General features: G+C 44.3%; 1 protein-coding gene across 1 annotated transcript in view; it reads right to left on the bottom strand.

The window, feature by feature from the left end:
• Window positions 1-3,953: 3,953 nt before the first annotated feature.
• The window catches only part of nyap1 (neuronal tyrosine phosphorylated phosphoinositide-3-kinase adaptor 1), a gene marked incomplete at both ends in the record, with an annotated part of 31,138 nt that continues 17,507 nt past the window's right edge, over window positions 3,954-17,584 (bottom strand). The window contains 4 exons of the mRNA XM_083634916.1: window positions 3,954-4,376; window positions 7,837-7,943; window positions 13,403-13,627; window positions 14,402-16,387. Of these exons, the coding sequence (XP_083491042.1) occupies window positions 3,954-4,376; window positions 7,837-7,943; window positions 13,403-13,627; window positions 14,402-16,387 (2,741 nt within the window). The remainder of the gene's footprint in view (window positions 4,377-7,836; window positions 7,944-13,402; window positions 13,628-14,401; window positions 16,388-17,584) is intronic.

The following is a 17,584-nucleotide window of genomic DNA, read 5'->3' as shown; positions in this document are numbered from 1 at the left end:
CGCGCTACTGCAGTATGCGTCGGGATGAAGTCAATTAGCCTGGCAGCAAAAGACCCTTGCGATGGTTGCTCCGGGAGAGCAATGCTTGGCTATCAATCAGGTCTGGTTAGACACACGCACAGATGAGTGGGGATAAAATAAGGATAAATCCGGCGTTGTGCTACAATCTAATAACAGTAGAAAATGTGTGCTAATGGATAGGTGGCGATACTACACTCAGCACAGACCTATAGGTATCTGCCCTCCCCCCCAGCTCTTGTCTGCATGCCGCAGAGTTTTGATGAGTGGTGCAGAAATATAGTGATACTGCGGTAAAGCGCTCTCTCCGCCTCTCTCGCTCTCTCTCTCTCTCTCTGCCCCCTCCACACTTCACCCCCCCCCCCCCGCCCTCATCATTTGTCCCCGCCTCCATTCACCATCCTCCATCCACGGGCCAATCATCTGCACAGCAGCCTGACTCCTCACAGGCTGCTGTCTTGACAGACAGCCACGTCAGCTAATCATTTGCAGCTGAAGGCGTCTCTTTATTGGCTCCAAGGCCCGTTATGTGCTCTCACACTGCCAGGTCCCTGACATAAAAATAAGCTACTACTGTACCGTTATTGTATAATATTCTTCATATCATATTTCTGCATGGATTCAGTGTCTGTCAATAGAGTTTATAGTGGTATAGTCTATCGCCCATAGGGACTTATATATTTGATGTGATAGACTACTGTCTTCTACAGCATCCATACTCAAATGTATTACGGGAAAACTATAGCCTACTCCTACACTCATTGACCCATTGGACACATGTAGCCTCACATTGTGGCCTCACAGATCTTCATTTTACAGTAATCTATGTTCACTATGGGTGGGGTGTCAAACAAGCTGACAAGCATTTTACACTCGTGGATTTAGTCACACTACTGTAGAGTCTAATTGTATATAGACTCATCAAATAGCTGATACAGATTAAGCATATTAAAAGGTTTGTACACCAGGAAATGCAAACCGTAACATGCACTTCAACTTAAATAGTAACTAAACCTAAATAAGGCTTTTTAGAGTATGCAGTGATAAACTAAGTTTATCACTGCATTATGTGGTAGTGTGTAACATGTTGGTTTTTAATCTGTTATTCAACTCCAATGCTTGTGACAGTGGAGTAAATGTCTATTTTTGTGTCTCATGTACTCCAAATGCCATCCTGGAATTGTTAGCATCTCTCATTGAAAACGGTGTGCGTGTGTGTGTGTGTGTGTGTGTGTGTGTGTGTGTGTGTGTGTGTGTGTGTGTGTGAGAGAGAGAGAGAGAGAGAGAGAGAGAGAGAGTGTGTGTGTGTGTGTGTGTGTGTGTGTGTGTGTGTGTGTGTGTGTGTGTGTGTGTGTGGCCAGTTGACTGCATTATCACGTGCAAAAAGCCACAAGAGCAGAGTGGAAGTAGTGCCCTCACTTGGATACTGAGGGGGTTGCAACACGTGTTGTACGGTATATTGAAGTGCATCGGGTACATTGTGTCCCCATTCACCACAGTGAAACACACTTTCAGCAATGTTGGTCGACATTTTGTGTCTATATTGGGAAGCTGTGAAACAATATTAAGCATGAATACATGGAAAGATCCTGTTCGTTATGTAAAGTTCATTATATAAAATTTATTGAATGACAATATCAATGCAAATATAGCACTACAGTGATTTCCAAGGTACACCGTATCTTACCATATCAATATAGTATGGCACTCATATAATGGCCACTGTTTTAGTAGACACACAAAACCAACAGCTTCTGTAAACTATTTTGGAAATGATGCCTAAAGTTCAATATCAATCGTTGGAAAAAATAAAAATAAATCATAATAAGGTGATTACCTGGTATTTGAAATTGAATTGGGCACAATAGTCAATATCATTTGAACATTTTCAGTGTAAAGAATCTCTGCATGCATTGCACTCGCCCATTTCCCTCAACCTGGTCCTGGCCTCTGTGTTTGAAATGGACTTCATAAGGTTGACAACCTGCACCCTCAAACACAAACAGGTGAAATAAAAAACAAACAAACAAAGGCAAAGCAGTGACTTTGTTACATTAACCCAAACATTTAGATCGTTTTTGTCTTTTCCACTGGGTGTAACTGTACAATTTGGTGCTAACTATCAAAACAACAACAACCAAGAGACATTCAAGTGCCTTAATACTATTACGGAGGGGTTCACTCTTTAAGGTACAAACTTCATTTCACGTGGCTTTCAGAAATAAAACAAATATGTAACAATAACCACTATAATAATAATGTTACTCATGGTAACACCATGTAGTTGAATGAACACCACCAGTAGTTCAAGATAGCAGCAAAGTATTCAAGACAATGAGCTGTTGAAATCTGTACACAAATAAAAATGAATGTAGAAAAAAAAGGCATAAATAAAACAATTATACTGGTTAAAGGGAGTCTTGCATAAATTTGAGTAGACCACTGTCGGACTGTGCCTTTGTTTAGAGGGCTTACTGTTTATTAGTAGAACTATAAGTAATGCATGGACTGGTTGCAGCAGATAAAGTACTTAATTCTTTTAGAAAAAACAAGTGAACAAAGTTTGTACAGTATATGCTACATAATATGTATTGATTACAAGTATGAAAATGGAAATATTTGCTACATTTTCAATACAGTTGTACATATCTATTTACAGTACAATAGGGTTTTATTTCTCCTAAGCGTATAGCATGTTTTGTGCAGATTGTTCCAGCATTCTGTTTGAGGTGATCAGTATTCACAGTCCTATATCAGTTGCACCATATTCTACAGTCTGTGTTGATGGGTGTCAGTGCTTGTGGGGTGGAACAATCACTTATGTGCAACTGTGAATAAGCATGACTGATGAAAGTTTTATACAATTGATCTGTACCTATATTTGGCTGGACTGCACAGTATGTGCCATCTGTCATACAACCGTTTCTAATGATGCCCCAAGCAACATATTCATCTTTTTATACAACCACATGATATCGTATTTAAAAGTCTCACATGATCATCTCTACACATATTTTTACAATACTGTATGTCTATTGTGACATGCAGAGAATGACACAGTAAATATGACTTATTCAAGTCTTAGATATGTTAGGCTAGTTGACACAAGTTTTAATTATGTTGCTCCGACACCGGGAGCATATTGCTATAAAATTGCAGAAACGTTGAGAAAAGTAAATATATTTACATTACAAATATGCAAACGGTTAGGTAGCTTTTACTCCTCAGTGATGATTATTTGCATCCACAATGACAATCTATTGATACCAAGACATCTCATATGCACTCACAAATCCAAGAAACACTTCCAATATCTGTTCAATGAGTTCGGCCTTTTCTGATCCATAGTGAGTTTAAATGGGTCGGGCAGCTGTTCAGTACGCCATTTACTGGTGTGTGCCTTCTGCAACGTTACCTCCATGTGTGAGAGAGGGAACATGATTCCTTTATGCCTGGAGCAGTCAGGCGGACTTTTGGCAACATTAATCTCAAAATACATCACACCCATTGTTGTTTAACTGGTGTCTTCATTTTGTGGCAATGAATACTGAAATCATTGGCAATCAAGAAGGACATATAGAGCAAATACAAATCAACTGGGTAGAAATTTAGTTTGATTGTAACGCTTACTTTTCTTCACTCCTTTTATCAATGATTCTTTTCGTTTTTTTTGCCTAAAAAAGTTCAACGTCTCCGATAACTTTTATTACTGTCCTTAGGTTAGCTCAAGTTGATCATAAGAGTGCAGGCAAATCTCTTCTTTTTCACCCACATCCTCTCCTTCTTCTGTGGTAGTTATGTTCTCTCATCTTCTTAAAATAATTCTCCGTCTATTACCCATTTTTACTCTCTCCTCATGTTACTCGTTCAACCATCTTCCCCCACTAATCACTGTGTTTTTCTCCTTTCCGTGCTATACCTGCCCCCCCCCCCCATCAGATAGCTGTGTCCCACACCACGGCCTGTGGCCTCTGGCAGGGTGGCGTGCCAGTCTTACGGGGCTCAGGTGTCCGTCTCCAGCTGGGGAGGATGGGCATGCTGTCCTGCTTGCACAGGCTCTTGTCGGGGCGCCTGTGGGCCTTGATCTCTTTGCACAGGCAGCGTTTGCGCTCGATGACTTCCAGCAGCTTGCCGTCTCTCTGGGTCTGCGCTGTGGACTGGGCGGTGCCCCCGCCGAGTGGAGGCTGTCCCTGGGCCAGCTGGGCGAGGTGCTGGAACTGCAGCTGTAGGTGGTGCTGTTGCTGCAGTTGCTGGAGCTGCTGCTTCAACTGCAGCTGCTGCTGGTGGAGCTGCAGCTGCTGCTGCTGCCGGGACACGCTGGGGCTTGCGGGCGTGCGGGGCTGGGCCAGGCCGTGCAGCTGAACACATGGGAAAGAGACAGCAGTCAAAATATGTTCAGGGTTCCCACTCTTTTCTAGAGATAATCTTCCAGGACGTTTTCCGGTGATAATCTAGCTGGAATGACAGACCTCTCTGTGAAAGTCTGATTTAAATGATATGAAGTGAAGATATGAATTATGATAATTTGATCATAAAATAATGCAAACACCTGCAGATGTACATGTATGCGATGGAATTTATACTTTGAAGATGTGATGTAGTTGTAAACCTAATTTACCTAATCTAATAATGTATGTGTAAACCTAATAAAAACCATTCAAAATTCAAGATTTCTTTATAGTCATTCTTATGCACTTCCATACATAAAAACAAAACAATATTTCACTTAAAAACACGAGAAAAATGTATGAGGCAAAGACAGTGTAAGAGTTCAAAGAGATATCCAACCTCCCCTTCCTGTCCAAAGTCCTTGAACGAGCCGTCGCCACTCAACTCAAATCCCACTGTTGCGTGTGGCCATGGACGGTGCATAGTAAACTTCACACACGGTATGTATCATGTTGCACATTCATGGGTTTACATACTGTGTGTACAGCTGCTTAATTGATCTCCTCTGCTCCTCCTTACCTCAGGCTGAAACACCTGCAGCCTATGAGCTGATTGCTGATGCAGCTCTGCCTGCAGGTATAAAAGCTGGCTTGCTGCTGGGACACGACAGTTCTACCTCTGAATCCAGCCCAGCAGCACCTGCAGTTTGTCCGATCCTCATGCCCATTCCTTTACTTTCTTAGGTCCTGGCACAATAGGTGCCAGGCTTTATTATTTTAGTTTAAACCTGGTAAGTTCGGTAGTTATATTTTCGTTCTTAGTTTTAGTTTAGTTTTCCTAAATTATTCTTTAACTTTTTGAATTGTTAGCTTAAGGAGAGGGGCTGGCTTCGACGGCCCTATGGCCAGCCCAGACCCCTCTCCCTTTTGCTTGTTTTGGCCGAACTGCCAGGTTTTCTTGTTTTATGGTTTTGGGCTTTCTTTTTCTTTCAGGAATTGGGAAATAAATAAAAACCCTATCCTTTTTGATCATTGTGTTGGCGTCGTTTTATGTTATGTTCTCCACTTGAGCCTTGTTTGATGTATGTATTGTGGAGGCCGTAACACCCACCTTGAAAAAAATTACCTCTACGAACCCTTCCAATCTGGCTTCTGCACCAAACACAGCACAGAAACAGCACTACTGAAAATCACCAACAACATCCTCCTCTCTGCTGACTCTGGCTCCCTCACCATCCTCATCCTCCTCGACCTCACCGCCGCCTTTGACACCATCAACCATTCCATCCTCCTCTCACGCCTTCGCTCCCTTATTTCCGGCACCGTCCTCTCCTGGCTCACCTCCTACCTCTCTGACAGACATCAATACAGTACATCTCCATAAACCACTGCCAATTCTCCACTGCCCCAGTCACTCATGGTGTCCCCCAAGGTTCAGTACTCGGCCCCCTCCTCTTCATCCTGTACCTACTTCCCCTTGGTCAAATTCTCCGTCACCATGGCCTCCATTTCCACTGTTACGCAGATGACACCCAACTCTACCTCTCCTCCAAGACCATCACCTCATCCATCCACTCCACCCTCACCACCTGCCTTACAGACATAAAAACTTGGATGCAACAAAACTTTCTCCAACTCAACTGCAATAAATCTGAAATTCTAATCACTGGCCCAAACTCCCTCACCCGATCCGCTCAGACTTTCTCCCTTAACATTGCACGTCCGCAACCTTGGAATCATCCTTGACCCCACCCTCTCATTCCTTCCCCATGTCAACCACATCACCAAAACTGCATTATTTTACCTCAGGGACATTGCCCGCCTCCGTCCATCCCTGTCCCCTTCCGTTGCCGAAACCCTTATCCATGCCCTCATAACTTCCAGACTCGACTACATCAACAGCATCCTCTAAGGCTCACCAAACAAAATTCTCAATAAACTGTAATATGTCCAGAACTCCGCTGCTCGCCTGCTCACCTCCACCCGTCGCCGAGATCACATCACCGCTGTCCTTCACAACCTCCACTGGCTCCCAGTCAAACACTGGATAGACTTCAAAATACTACTCACCACCTACAAAGACCTCAACAACCTGACCCCTCCCTACCTCTCCAACCTCCTCCTCTGCCACACCCCTACCCGTCGCCTCAGGTCTGCTGACACTAACAGCCTGATAACCCCGAGGACCAAGCTCCGGACCTGGGGCGACAGGGCTTTTTCAGTTGCCGCACCCTCCCTCTGGAACGCCCTCCCCATCCACATCCGTCAGGCAACCACTCTACCATCCTTCAAACAGGCCATCAAGACCCACCTCTTCAAACTTGCTTTCACCTGCTAATCATCCTCCCCTCCATCATTACAACTCATCCAATTTTAAACCACATACGGTACTTTGTTTTATTGTTATTACTATTGTTATGTTCTTTTTTATGTTTTGTATCTATTCAATGATTTTATTGTGTGTAAAGCGACTTTGAGTATTTAGAAAAGCGCTATATAAATTGAATGTATTATTATTATTATTATTATTATTATTATTATTATTATTATTATTATTATTATTATTAAGAGTTAATATGACGAGCCAATTCAAAATAGTCTCGTCCATAAACGAACATTTGAAGGTTAATATGATCCTGAACAGCCATTTCAGATGGCAACAGCACTTTCAGATGGCAATGTTATACATTTTTGGGAGCTGATAGGTAGCATTCTCAGCTAAAGGAAAATAGAAGAATGTTCAAATAATTTTCCAGGACAGCAAGATTTTCCAGGACACTTGACTATTTCTCTCATTTTGTTTTCCATAACTGGAAAATTGGTCAACTGTTTTCCAGGATGCGTGGGAATGCTGGTATGTGTTTTATGTAAATGTTGTATTTAAAACTGGAAATGCCCTGCATGATCACTGGCACTGCATTGCTGTCAGCAATGAGGACCAAGAACAACCCGACCCACCCCCAGCAGGAGCCGGCCTAACAATGTAATTCCTAGCAACAGCCACCAGGATGCAGCACTGCACCATCTTCTGCAATTTGAGGGAGGGTCAACCAAGCGCACGCAGACGGTCTCTGCAGCACACTCAAACTGCGTCAGCATTTGTTACGCAGCCAAAGACCTGGGTAAAATGTGCTGCTATTGGAGTGCAGCTCACCACTCCACAAGACTGTACAGCATCTTCTCCCCTCCACTCCTCACTCACAGCTACACTTCACATATCTGCCTACGTCACGCATCTTTGCTGCTCTTATTCTTTTAAGGCGGCCACAACCTTCTTCTGCTCAGTGGGCATATCTACCAACTATAAATAGATATGTGGGAGCACTGTCTCCAGCAAGGAAATATTACTAATGCCTGCTCCCAGTTCTACCATGCATGATGTTAATAGATCTCTATATTGATAAGCTTGGGGTATTCTACAGTTTATTACCTGATTCAGGGCTTCCCGTGCTGGTAGACTGCTCTGTCTCTGGACGTCTCCACCACCCACCTGCCTCACTCCAGAGGTAGAGGAGGAGCGGCCCAGCCGCCCCACTTCTGTGAAACAAAGAGACAAGCATTAAGCTATATGCCTGCTTATGGGAACCTGGGGATATGGCTGTGCAGTTATGCAGTGTCTGACTATGCTTAACGTTTATAGAGTCGTATGTGTGCTGCTGTTTGTGATATTTCAAGCCATAAAACAATTATCAAGTAACCATAGAGTTATAAATTGCAGATAATAGATGTGTGAGCTAAGTCACATATTTTATTAACGCAACTATACTTACCCAGAGAAGTAATGATTTGTTTCTCTATCAAGCTCTAGCTACACCTAGGCACATACTGTATGTTTTCACACCTGTTTGTCTGTCTGTCAGCAGGAGATCCCAAAAGCATATGCACATGCTTCCATGAAATTGAGTGAACGTCTTAGGCGAAGGAAAAACTCATTCGATTTTGGTGGAATTTCTGCTGTTAGATGATTATTGCTTTTCAGCCATAACCATGATAGATAGATCCTGAGAGCATGTTTGCAATCAATTTAATTAAAGATGTAGCTGATAGGATGCCTTTGAGTGTAACAGCAAATGAATTGTTCAGTGTTGGCAGAGGTTCACACTGTCTTATAGTTTGTTGTAATATTATTCATATTATTACTTACCTGGAGAGGTTTACTGTCATAAAACATACACTCACCTATTATAACTAGATATCAAGCTATATCAAGTCAATTTTAAATGGCAAGATTTATTTATATGGCATTCTTAACAAGCAGGTTTGTCACAAAGTACATCACAAACACGAAGAAATGGGGCCAGATAGAGGGAGAGAGAGAGAGAGAGAGAGAGTGTGTGTGTGTGTGTGTGTGTGTGTGTGTGTGTGTGTGTGTGTGAGTGTGTGTGTGTGTGTGTGTGTGTGTGTGTGTGTGTGTGTGTGTGTGTGTGTGTGTGTGTGTGTGTGTGTGTGTGTGTGTGTGTGTGTGTGTGTGTGTGTGTGTGTGTGTGTGTGTGTGTGTGTGTGTGTGTGTACAGATATGTAGGCCTGTGCCTGTCCACTGGGTAACAAGGGCAGTGAGAGACTGCAAAGACAAAGAGATGTGGACAAAGAAGGAAGGTAGCTGGTAAGGTAGAAATAAGTCTTCCCACCATGAAAGGATTATCTGAAGGAGAGGCGACTAGAAACAGGCATTAGTCATCTGACATTGAAATAAATTTAAATAAAGAGGTGGAAAATAGATTATATTTCCGACTCATGCAACAATGTTTTCTACTGTGAGTGAAGTTTTGGTTTTCAGGGATTATTTAACTTATTTAACCATGACCAAAACATTAAGCAAATTATTTTAGTGCCTAAATCAAACCCTAACCTTAGTTAAAAAGGTTTTTGCAAATTTTTGTTCATTTCACAAAAGTCTAGGTTACTTTGTTGTTGTTTTTGAAGTTTTTGTTGTTGTTGGTGTGTCTGTAATACAATCTGAGGCCTGTACTACAAAGCAAGATTAGTGGTTTAGCGAGGTAACTTCAGGTTTAACCCTGGTTTAGCCGTACTACAAAGCAAGTTAACTTCTTACCGACATATATTTCCATAGCAACTTATGCTTCACACTTAACCTGGTCCGCAGCAGGTTAAGTTGCAAGGATAAGATTAGACCTTAAATACACCGCCCACGAACCAATCGAATCAGCAGTTTGGAAAAATGGCCAACCCCTTTCTGGACGAGGAAGGAGCACGAATTGTAGGCTAATGTGGAATTAATCAAGGACTAAAGCCTTGCACTTGTTGCAGGCTACATTTTAATTAAGCCCTACTTACCACTTTGGAATAGCCTATGTTTTTATATATTCATTTTTGTGCTCTCAAGTAGCCTAGATACGTTGTTTGACCCCGCTGATCGATTGCAGCTGAATAGTGAGTGGAGAAATATCACTAAACCGGCATAAAAAGGTTACATAAACGTCTCCAAAGCGCACGGTGCCGTGTGCGCAACGGAGCTGAGACTGACGTTGGGTTGGAATTGAAATGGTCATAGCCTACATGCTAGAATAGCCTACTACATCTAAGCAATTTAATATGGGATCACCTGCACACAGGCGATCCCATATTAAGATGATTCATATCTAGGCTACTCCTGCATTTTGCAGCTGCAACTGTGTTGCTTTTGGCCTGTATGATGTGATTGAACTTCATATTTCCAGCATCATTATATGAAATATGGAGATATGCGACTCTGCTGACATTACAATAGCCTATGTGACCACAAAATAGGCTAGTTTTTATCAATTAAAACTATGCCCGCATCGTCTCAATTCAGTTCAGCAGTTTTCTCTTTTATAGACTATTAGGATATCATTATTTTATCTAGCCTATGAATTATTCGATCAGTGCAACCACACACATAATGAGTGATAGAGATCATTATTCATTGAGCATGCGTTTCTAAATCTATGGTCTAAATAGGCTTACAGATTGTGGAAATTTATAGACTGAGATTACACATTTACATTTAGGCTACACTCGCAAAAAGCTGCTGTAGGAGACAGAAATCGCTGATCAAAGTAAATCAAATGACTGATATGAATACAAGCATCAGCTTTAGACAGTCTTTCAGCAGACTATATCCAACGCGGATTTTCATTCTGACAGGCTACATTAAATATCCGCTAAAACTCTGATCACTGCGCTTTCATTGAACGAGGAAATGGATGTGCCTGCCGTGTCAACTCAGCTGTTCATAATGTGATTGGCCACAAAATAGGCTATTTTTTATAAATGAAATCTATGCCCGCCCGTACCGTGTCGATTCAGTTCAGAAGCATTTTTTAATTTTATTATCATTCTATCATTTTTATTGATTAGCCTATAGGAATTATTCAATCAGTGCGACTAAACACATCATGAGAACATTATTATTCATTGAGCCTAAATGGTCTATACATACGGATTTTGGACTGAGATAGATTACACATTGCTTCCACAAAAGACTGTAGATAGAGAGCTGTAGATAGCCTACGAAACCGCTCTTCAAAGAAATTACTGGTGTGGATAAAAGTGGTCACTTTAGACAGTCATTCGGGAACAGTAATAATATCCAACGCAGATTTGTATTTGCGGCTTCATTCGATGAGGGAATAGGCGTGTCTGGCACGGTAGGAGTTGGAGCAGTCCATATTGCACTGTGATTGGCAGTTGTTAAAAACCACGCCTCTTTTGCGGGCACGAGCTCCAGTGCACGGGCATTTTCATGTGCACGAGCTGTCAGCTTGATTAGAAAAACCTGGTTCGAGTTAACGAGTGCCAATCGACGTTCGTAGTACAAGTTAACTACAATCGAGCTGATCTGGTTTAGACAAACCAGATCAAGGGACAGATCCTGGATCTTCTTATACAACATTTGTAGTACAGGCCCCAGGACTATATAGGACTGAACTGATCTGAATCTGCTGAAGGGAGAACTACCTACCTGCCTATGAAATTGAGTTATAAATACAATAGAAGTCTATTAACACATTTTATAACGATGCATTTTATACTGACACGGCTGAAAATGATAGCAACATTAGTAACAGCACAGTTACATGTAATCAGAGAAAAATACTGACTGGTTAGCAATTTGAATGCAACTGTTGATTAAATATAAATAGAGTGGACGTCTATCAACTGGCCACCATTCACTTTGGACTACTTAGAGTGAAAGGGGGGTAGAGGAAATGTGCCTACATGTAGAGAAACAATTGGATTTCTGAAGCAAAAAGTGCAGCATCCAGAGCACAGAGGCAAACACAGGGAGCTAACCAAGATCTGAGGCCAAAAGGAATACTGTGGTGAAGGAGTTTATACCAGAAGAGCATACAGATAATAGCCCAGCTGTTTATGGGACACTTCTCATGGCTCTCTCTGGCTATGCTTCAAGGCAAGTATGCAGGGCCGTGGGAAGTAGGGGTGCTGCAGGTGCTGCAGCACCCCCTAGATTTTTTCAATTTTTTTCAATTTTTTTCATTTTTTTTTTTTACAAATGTAATAAAAAATATTTTGCAGTGCACTGTGTTCCTTTCTTGTTTAAGAATGTTTCAGGAAATGAAAATGTAGCCTATTTAAATAGAATTATCAACAATAACAATCAAGGAAGTTACATGCTTGTAGGCTAGAGAAGAAGAAGAAGCGCGCATGCACGCACATGTTGTGTTGAACCAACCAACAACCAATACAAATTGTTTAATCTGGCAATAAAGAAATGTGAACTTGACATGCTATTTTAATAGCCTACTCAAAAATGCACCTCCCACTATACAGCAAAGAGAGGAGTCAATGTTTCTTGATATATGCCATTCAGATCAGAATAATTACCGTAGTCTAGTCATTAAGTTTGCTGATAATATTTCTATCATGTTAAGTCTGTGTCATGTTAACTGGTGTATTCAGAGAAAATAGGGAGATATAGAGCATTATCATCATGCTATATATCTCCCTCTTTGCTCTGAATGAGTGAGAAAAGGAGAAAATACTGAATAATTACATCACAACAGTATCCTAATGGGGGATACTGTTGGGACTCTCGGTGGGGCCCTTGCGGGCCCCACCGAGAGTCCCTTCCTCCCAGCACCCCCTGCTTAAAGTGACTTCCAGCGGCCCTGCAAGTATGGCCTGGATTCTCAAGGTAAGTCTGTGTTTCTCTGGCTGTGGAGAAAGGCCTTGAATGCAGATGCAGAGATTGACAACAACAGGTTGGCTTGTCCGCATCAGCACAGAGTTGTTGACAATATTGGTCTGTTCTATGTCAGACATGGAGCATTTTAGTATGGCGCCATTTTGACTTGCTTGGCCATCTGTAATCCACATTGTCATAGCAATGTCAATACACATAGTCCTTCCTCCATATTCTTCATTGATTCACAGCAAGAAGAAGCGTGAGTGCGGTTGATTTGGACACAAGTCCAACATCTAAACCAGTGTGCACGAGATAAACCAACCACTTTGACTTCTTAATAAGACTCAAACTGGGGTCATGTCATGATACAAAGGTACCATGAAGAAGAGAAGAGAAGAGAAGAGAAGAGAAGAGAAGAGAAGAGAAGAGAAGAGAAGAGAAGAGAAGAGGATCCTTGCTTTTTGGATTTGATAATACTTTCTAAAAGTCAGAGCAAATGCTTGTGTGAGTGTTTATGTAACAGTAACGTTTGTGTTTAGTGGAGCCTGAGTCTGTATTATTTGTTAGTTTGATTCTCCACTCCTGTAAAAGAAAAGTACTACTTGCCTGTGGATGTCTATCTCTTTCTATATCCTGGAAATAAAACATTGCATTCCATCTCAAAGGAAGACAAACAAGTAAGTTGTCCAAGTTCAAGAGCTAAAACACAATGGAGCCAACAACACATTTTCCCCAATTCCCATGTATATAAATCTGCTGATGTAGTTCCTTTCTAAATGGGATGCCTTAGGCTTTTCTTGTGTTGACAGAAATCAACGCGCTTTAGAAGCTATAACTAAACGGTTGTGAGCAGGGAGTGTTTTCCTACCTCCATTGCGACAGGCAGGGAAGGTTTGGCAGGGGAGAGGCAGCCCTGCTCTGGGCAGGGCTCTGAATCCTGTGCTGCTCTCCATGTGACCGAGGCCTCGGCCACTGCCACTGCTGAGGTGGCCCGGGATGCCCGAGTGGCCTCCTCGAGAGCCCGTTCCAAGCTCCTCCTTGTCCATCCTGAGCAGGGCATCAGCACTGCCGTTCCACGCTCGCCCTTCTTCCTCTGAGACAGGGAAAGGCACAGAAGGAGGCTGAATATGGTGAAAACATGGTGAAAGACATTTCAAGGAATATTTTACTCTTAAAGGTATCTGCAGTATTGATGGGACGATATATCGATATTGTGATATGAGACTAGATATCGTCTTAGATTGTGGATATGGTTATATGGTGATATGGCATAAGTGTTGTCTTTTCCTGTTTTTAAAGACTGCATTACAGTAAAGTGATGTCATTTTCTGGACTTACCAGACTGTTCTAGCTTCATTATATAGTCATTATATCCACATTACTGATGATTATTTATCAAAAATCTCATTGTGTAAATATTTTGTGAAAGCAGTCAGGGAAGGAAACCCTGTCTTTGCATTTTATTTTGATCACAGTCTTGTTTTAATAAAAGTGCTTGTGACATCTCATGTGGTTTTGACTTACAACTGAACATTTTGCCAAGAAAATACCAAGATATATATTGTGTATCGCCATTCAGCCTAAAATCCAGAGATATGAGTTTAGCTCCATATCACCCAGCCCTGCAGAATAGGGATGGAACAATATATCGAAAATTTATATATTGCAATACAAAAAAAATACATTGTATTCTGCTGTAGTAATCACACATGAGACGGCTTGCCCTTCACAATTTCACAAGCTCTCCATTGAAATAATATTATTTGCACTTTGTAAGCCCATTGGATCTTGAGATAAGCATATTGTCCCACCCTTATTCTTCCAATACGGCATCTGCACTTTGTATTCAAAATCCCCCTTGACTTACTCTCTGTCTCTCTGCTCCCATGGCTGAAGGACAATTTCCTCTGCAAGGGCCAGTAAGACCCCTCGTCTCCAAAGCCTAAGCTGGCACTGCTCTCCCAGGGCATGAAGCCAGCTTTCGCCTTGAAGGACCCAGAACCCCCGTTGCTCTTGGACCCCCCATCGCCTCCAGCAGACAGTCCTGAAGCCTGTTGCAGAGAGGGCGTCTGGGAGCTTGCTCGCAGGCTGTCGCTGTATGCCGGGGGCCTGCGGAAGCCGCCGGAGGGGTAGGTCCACAGCAGAGGGCTGTCCGACGATGGGGGCTTGTACGCCGGCAGGCCATGAGGCGTGTGGGAGCGCAGGTGGGGGCGAGAATGAGACCGCTGGGATGAAGACAGCGGCGTCGGGGTTGAGCTGCTGCTTTGAGAGGTGGTTTGGCTGATATTGGTGAGAACGTTGTCCCCCTGTGAGGAGTGTGACCCCCCTTCCCTATCCCGATCCCTATCTCTATCCCGATCCCTATCTCTATCCCGATCCCTGTCTCTGTCTCTGTCTCTTTCCCTATCCTTATCCCGATCTCTGTCCCGATCCCTATCTCTGTCTCTATCCCGATCCCTATCTCTGTCCCTGTCTCTTTCCCTATCCTTATCCCGATCTCTGTCCCGCTCTCTATCTCTGTCCTTGTCTTTTTCCCGGTCTTTATCTCTCTCTCTGTCCCTTTCTCTACCTCTATCCCTCTCCCTGTCCCTATCTCGGTCCCTGTCCCTATCCTTGTCCCTGTCCCTGTCTCTGTCTCTGTCTCTGTCTCTGTCTCTGTCTCTGTCTCTGTCTCGATCTCTATCCCTTTCTCCTTTATCTGACTTTAAGAGGAAGCTAACAGACTTGCCTTCCTTGCCTGAACCCTGGGTTTGGGTCTGGACAGTGGCTTGGCTGGAGTTCTGAGAACTGCCCTTCCCTGGAGCGGGGGAGTCTCCTCTCTCTGGCTTGCGGTAGTGATGATAGTGCGAAGGGCGATGGTGAGGGTGGTGGTGGTGATGGGAGAAAGGCGAGGTGGATTTGGATGAGGGCGGCAGCGGCGTGGAGTGGCTCCTGGCTCGCAGCCCGGGTGCGGGACCTAACTGGGAGTCTCGGCTGTGTTTGTCCTGCTTCTCTGAACTCCCCCCAGATGACGCCTCCTTGGAGCCCGACAGGGGCACGGGGAGGTTAGAGGAGGGGACAGTTGAGGACGAGGTACTGACTTGAGTTGTCACGCTCGAGGTTTGAGTTCCCAGTTTGGCAGAAGCAGCCTTGTGTTGGACCCCGACCCCACTGGAAGCCGCTGCCGGCTGGGGGAAGGCGAGTAGTGGGGGCCGGTGCTGTAGAAGATTGGGGAAGGGGGCCGGGATCTTGGTGTTGGCCTCCGCCTCGGATTTACTCCCCGGCAGCAGGTAGGGAGTAGGCGCTCGAGGGGTGTGCGGACTGGAGGACAGGACCTGGGGAACGGGGGTGGAGGACGTGGATGATGGCAGAGGCGAGGAATGAGACACGGACACTGTCGCTTTGGGTTTGGAGCAGGAAGGCGAGGAAGAGGAGGGGCGCGGCAGAGGCGAGGCACTGCTAGAGGACGGGGTGGAATGGAAGTGTTTGGAGCTTTTCAGTTTCTCGTGCTTGAGAGGGGGGCGTCTTTGGGACTCTCTGTCCTCTTGCATCGGATATTTCATCTCCTCGTAGATGGCCTCGCTCTGGTCCGAGTCCGAGTCGGGCGTGGTGGCCACCGGGGTGACAGGGTGGGGGGTGGCAGTCTGGCTGTCTCTGGTGAACACCTGTCCCACCATCTCGATATAGACCGGCTCGTCGTCCCCGTCCCCTCTCTGAGGCTGAGTCTCCGCTGCCTGGAAGGGAAGGGACATGCCAGTGGGAGGCACACGTGGAGGCGGGGGGTCAAAGGAAAGCTGAGTGCTGGGGCTTCTCTTGGGCTTCAACGGAGGCACCTTCTTTCCGCTAATCTCTCCCGAGTCAGACTTCTTCATGGCTGTGGAAGATTCAAGATTCAATATTTATTGGCCATGTCAACAGAGTTGACTGGGATTTGTCTTAGTGAGCTCACATACATAGACACGCACATAAAACCATGCATTCACACAATACAGAACAAACAAGAAGAGCATAACACGATAATACTGCATCGTAATACATTACTGCAATGCTGTAAACACCATGGGGGGGGGGGGGGGGGGTAGCAGCAACACTATGTAGTGTTTAAAGTGCAATGTAGGCCCCCTGGAAGGTGCTACAAGTGCATTGTCTTAATTGCACAGTTAGGGCCCTATCTTCACAACGGCTGGAATAGCGCAGCGCAAAGCTTGTTGGCGTGTCGGGCCGCTGTGCATCATGTCATCTCGGCGCAAACCTCCGAGATGCCCATAACAGGATTCACAAGGTGAGATCACTCCCCTTAAAAGCCACAGCGTCACCGCCATCACGTCTGTGACAGGCAGCAGCTTCTTTCTTGCTCAGTGCAAGCAGAGTGACAGAGTGAGAGAGAGAGAGAGAAAAGAGAGAGGGAGAGAGTCAGAGAGAGAGGGTGGGGGGGAGAGAACGAGAGAGGGAAGAGAGAATTGGAGGATGAACCAGTTCGGATTCGTAACGAAAATGTATACTTTTGTAATTATAGCCTATTAATTAGTTGTTTCGCTCATATAGGCTATAACATACACATTTAAAAATATTTGTTTCTTTAATAGGGTAGGGAGGGATGTGTGAGATTTTAATTCTAGCCTATTTCAATAGCCTATACCAGAATTGTCCACTCGTGTTAAGCTATTGTTGCATGGTGCAATTGCAGGGAGAGAGGTTACTGTATAGCCTACTGGCCGGTGTTGTGTCAAAAAGTGATTTGCTGCCAGAAACTGATTTCGATCCGTGGGACCGCGCACAGCGCTGCCTCAGTGCCTCTACCAACCCTGTGCACCGACCCACCCCGCCTGCCTACCCGGCCCAGCTCACACCTTCTCCGGGGAGACCCGCCTCCAGGACACGGCACACTAGCCGTCGCCGAACACTTAAAAGCACCCCTCCCTGCGCTACACACAGACTCTCGCTCCACCGGGGTCATCCCTATGTTCCCCGGGTCCTATGTTCCCCGTTTTTGTGGCGACCACCCGCAATGCCGACCTTAGGTTTAGGTGTGGGGGTGGGAGAGGTTAGGTTTTGGGTTAGGGTCTGGGGG

This window comes from Poromitra crassiceps (assembly GCF_964638095.1).
Source record: "Poromitra crassiceps genome assembly, chromosome: 1".
NCBI lineage: Eukaryota > Metazoa > Chordata > Actinopteri > Beryciformes > Melamphaidae > Poromitra > Poromitra crassiceps.
Note: the sequence above shows the minus strand (reverse complement) of the source record. Positions and strands in the feature narration are given on the sequence as shown.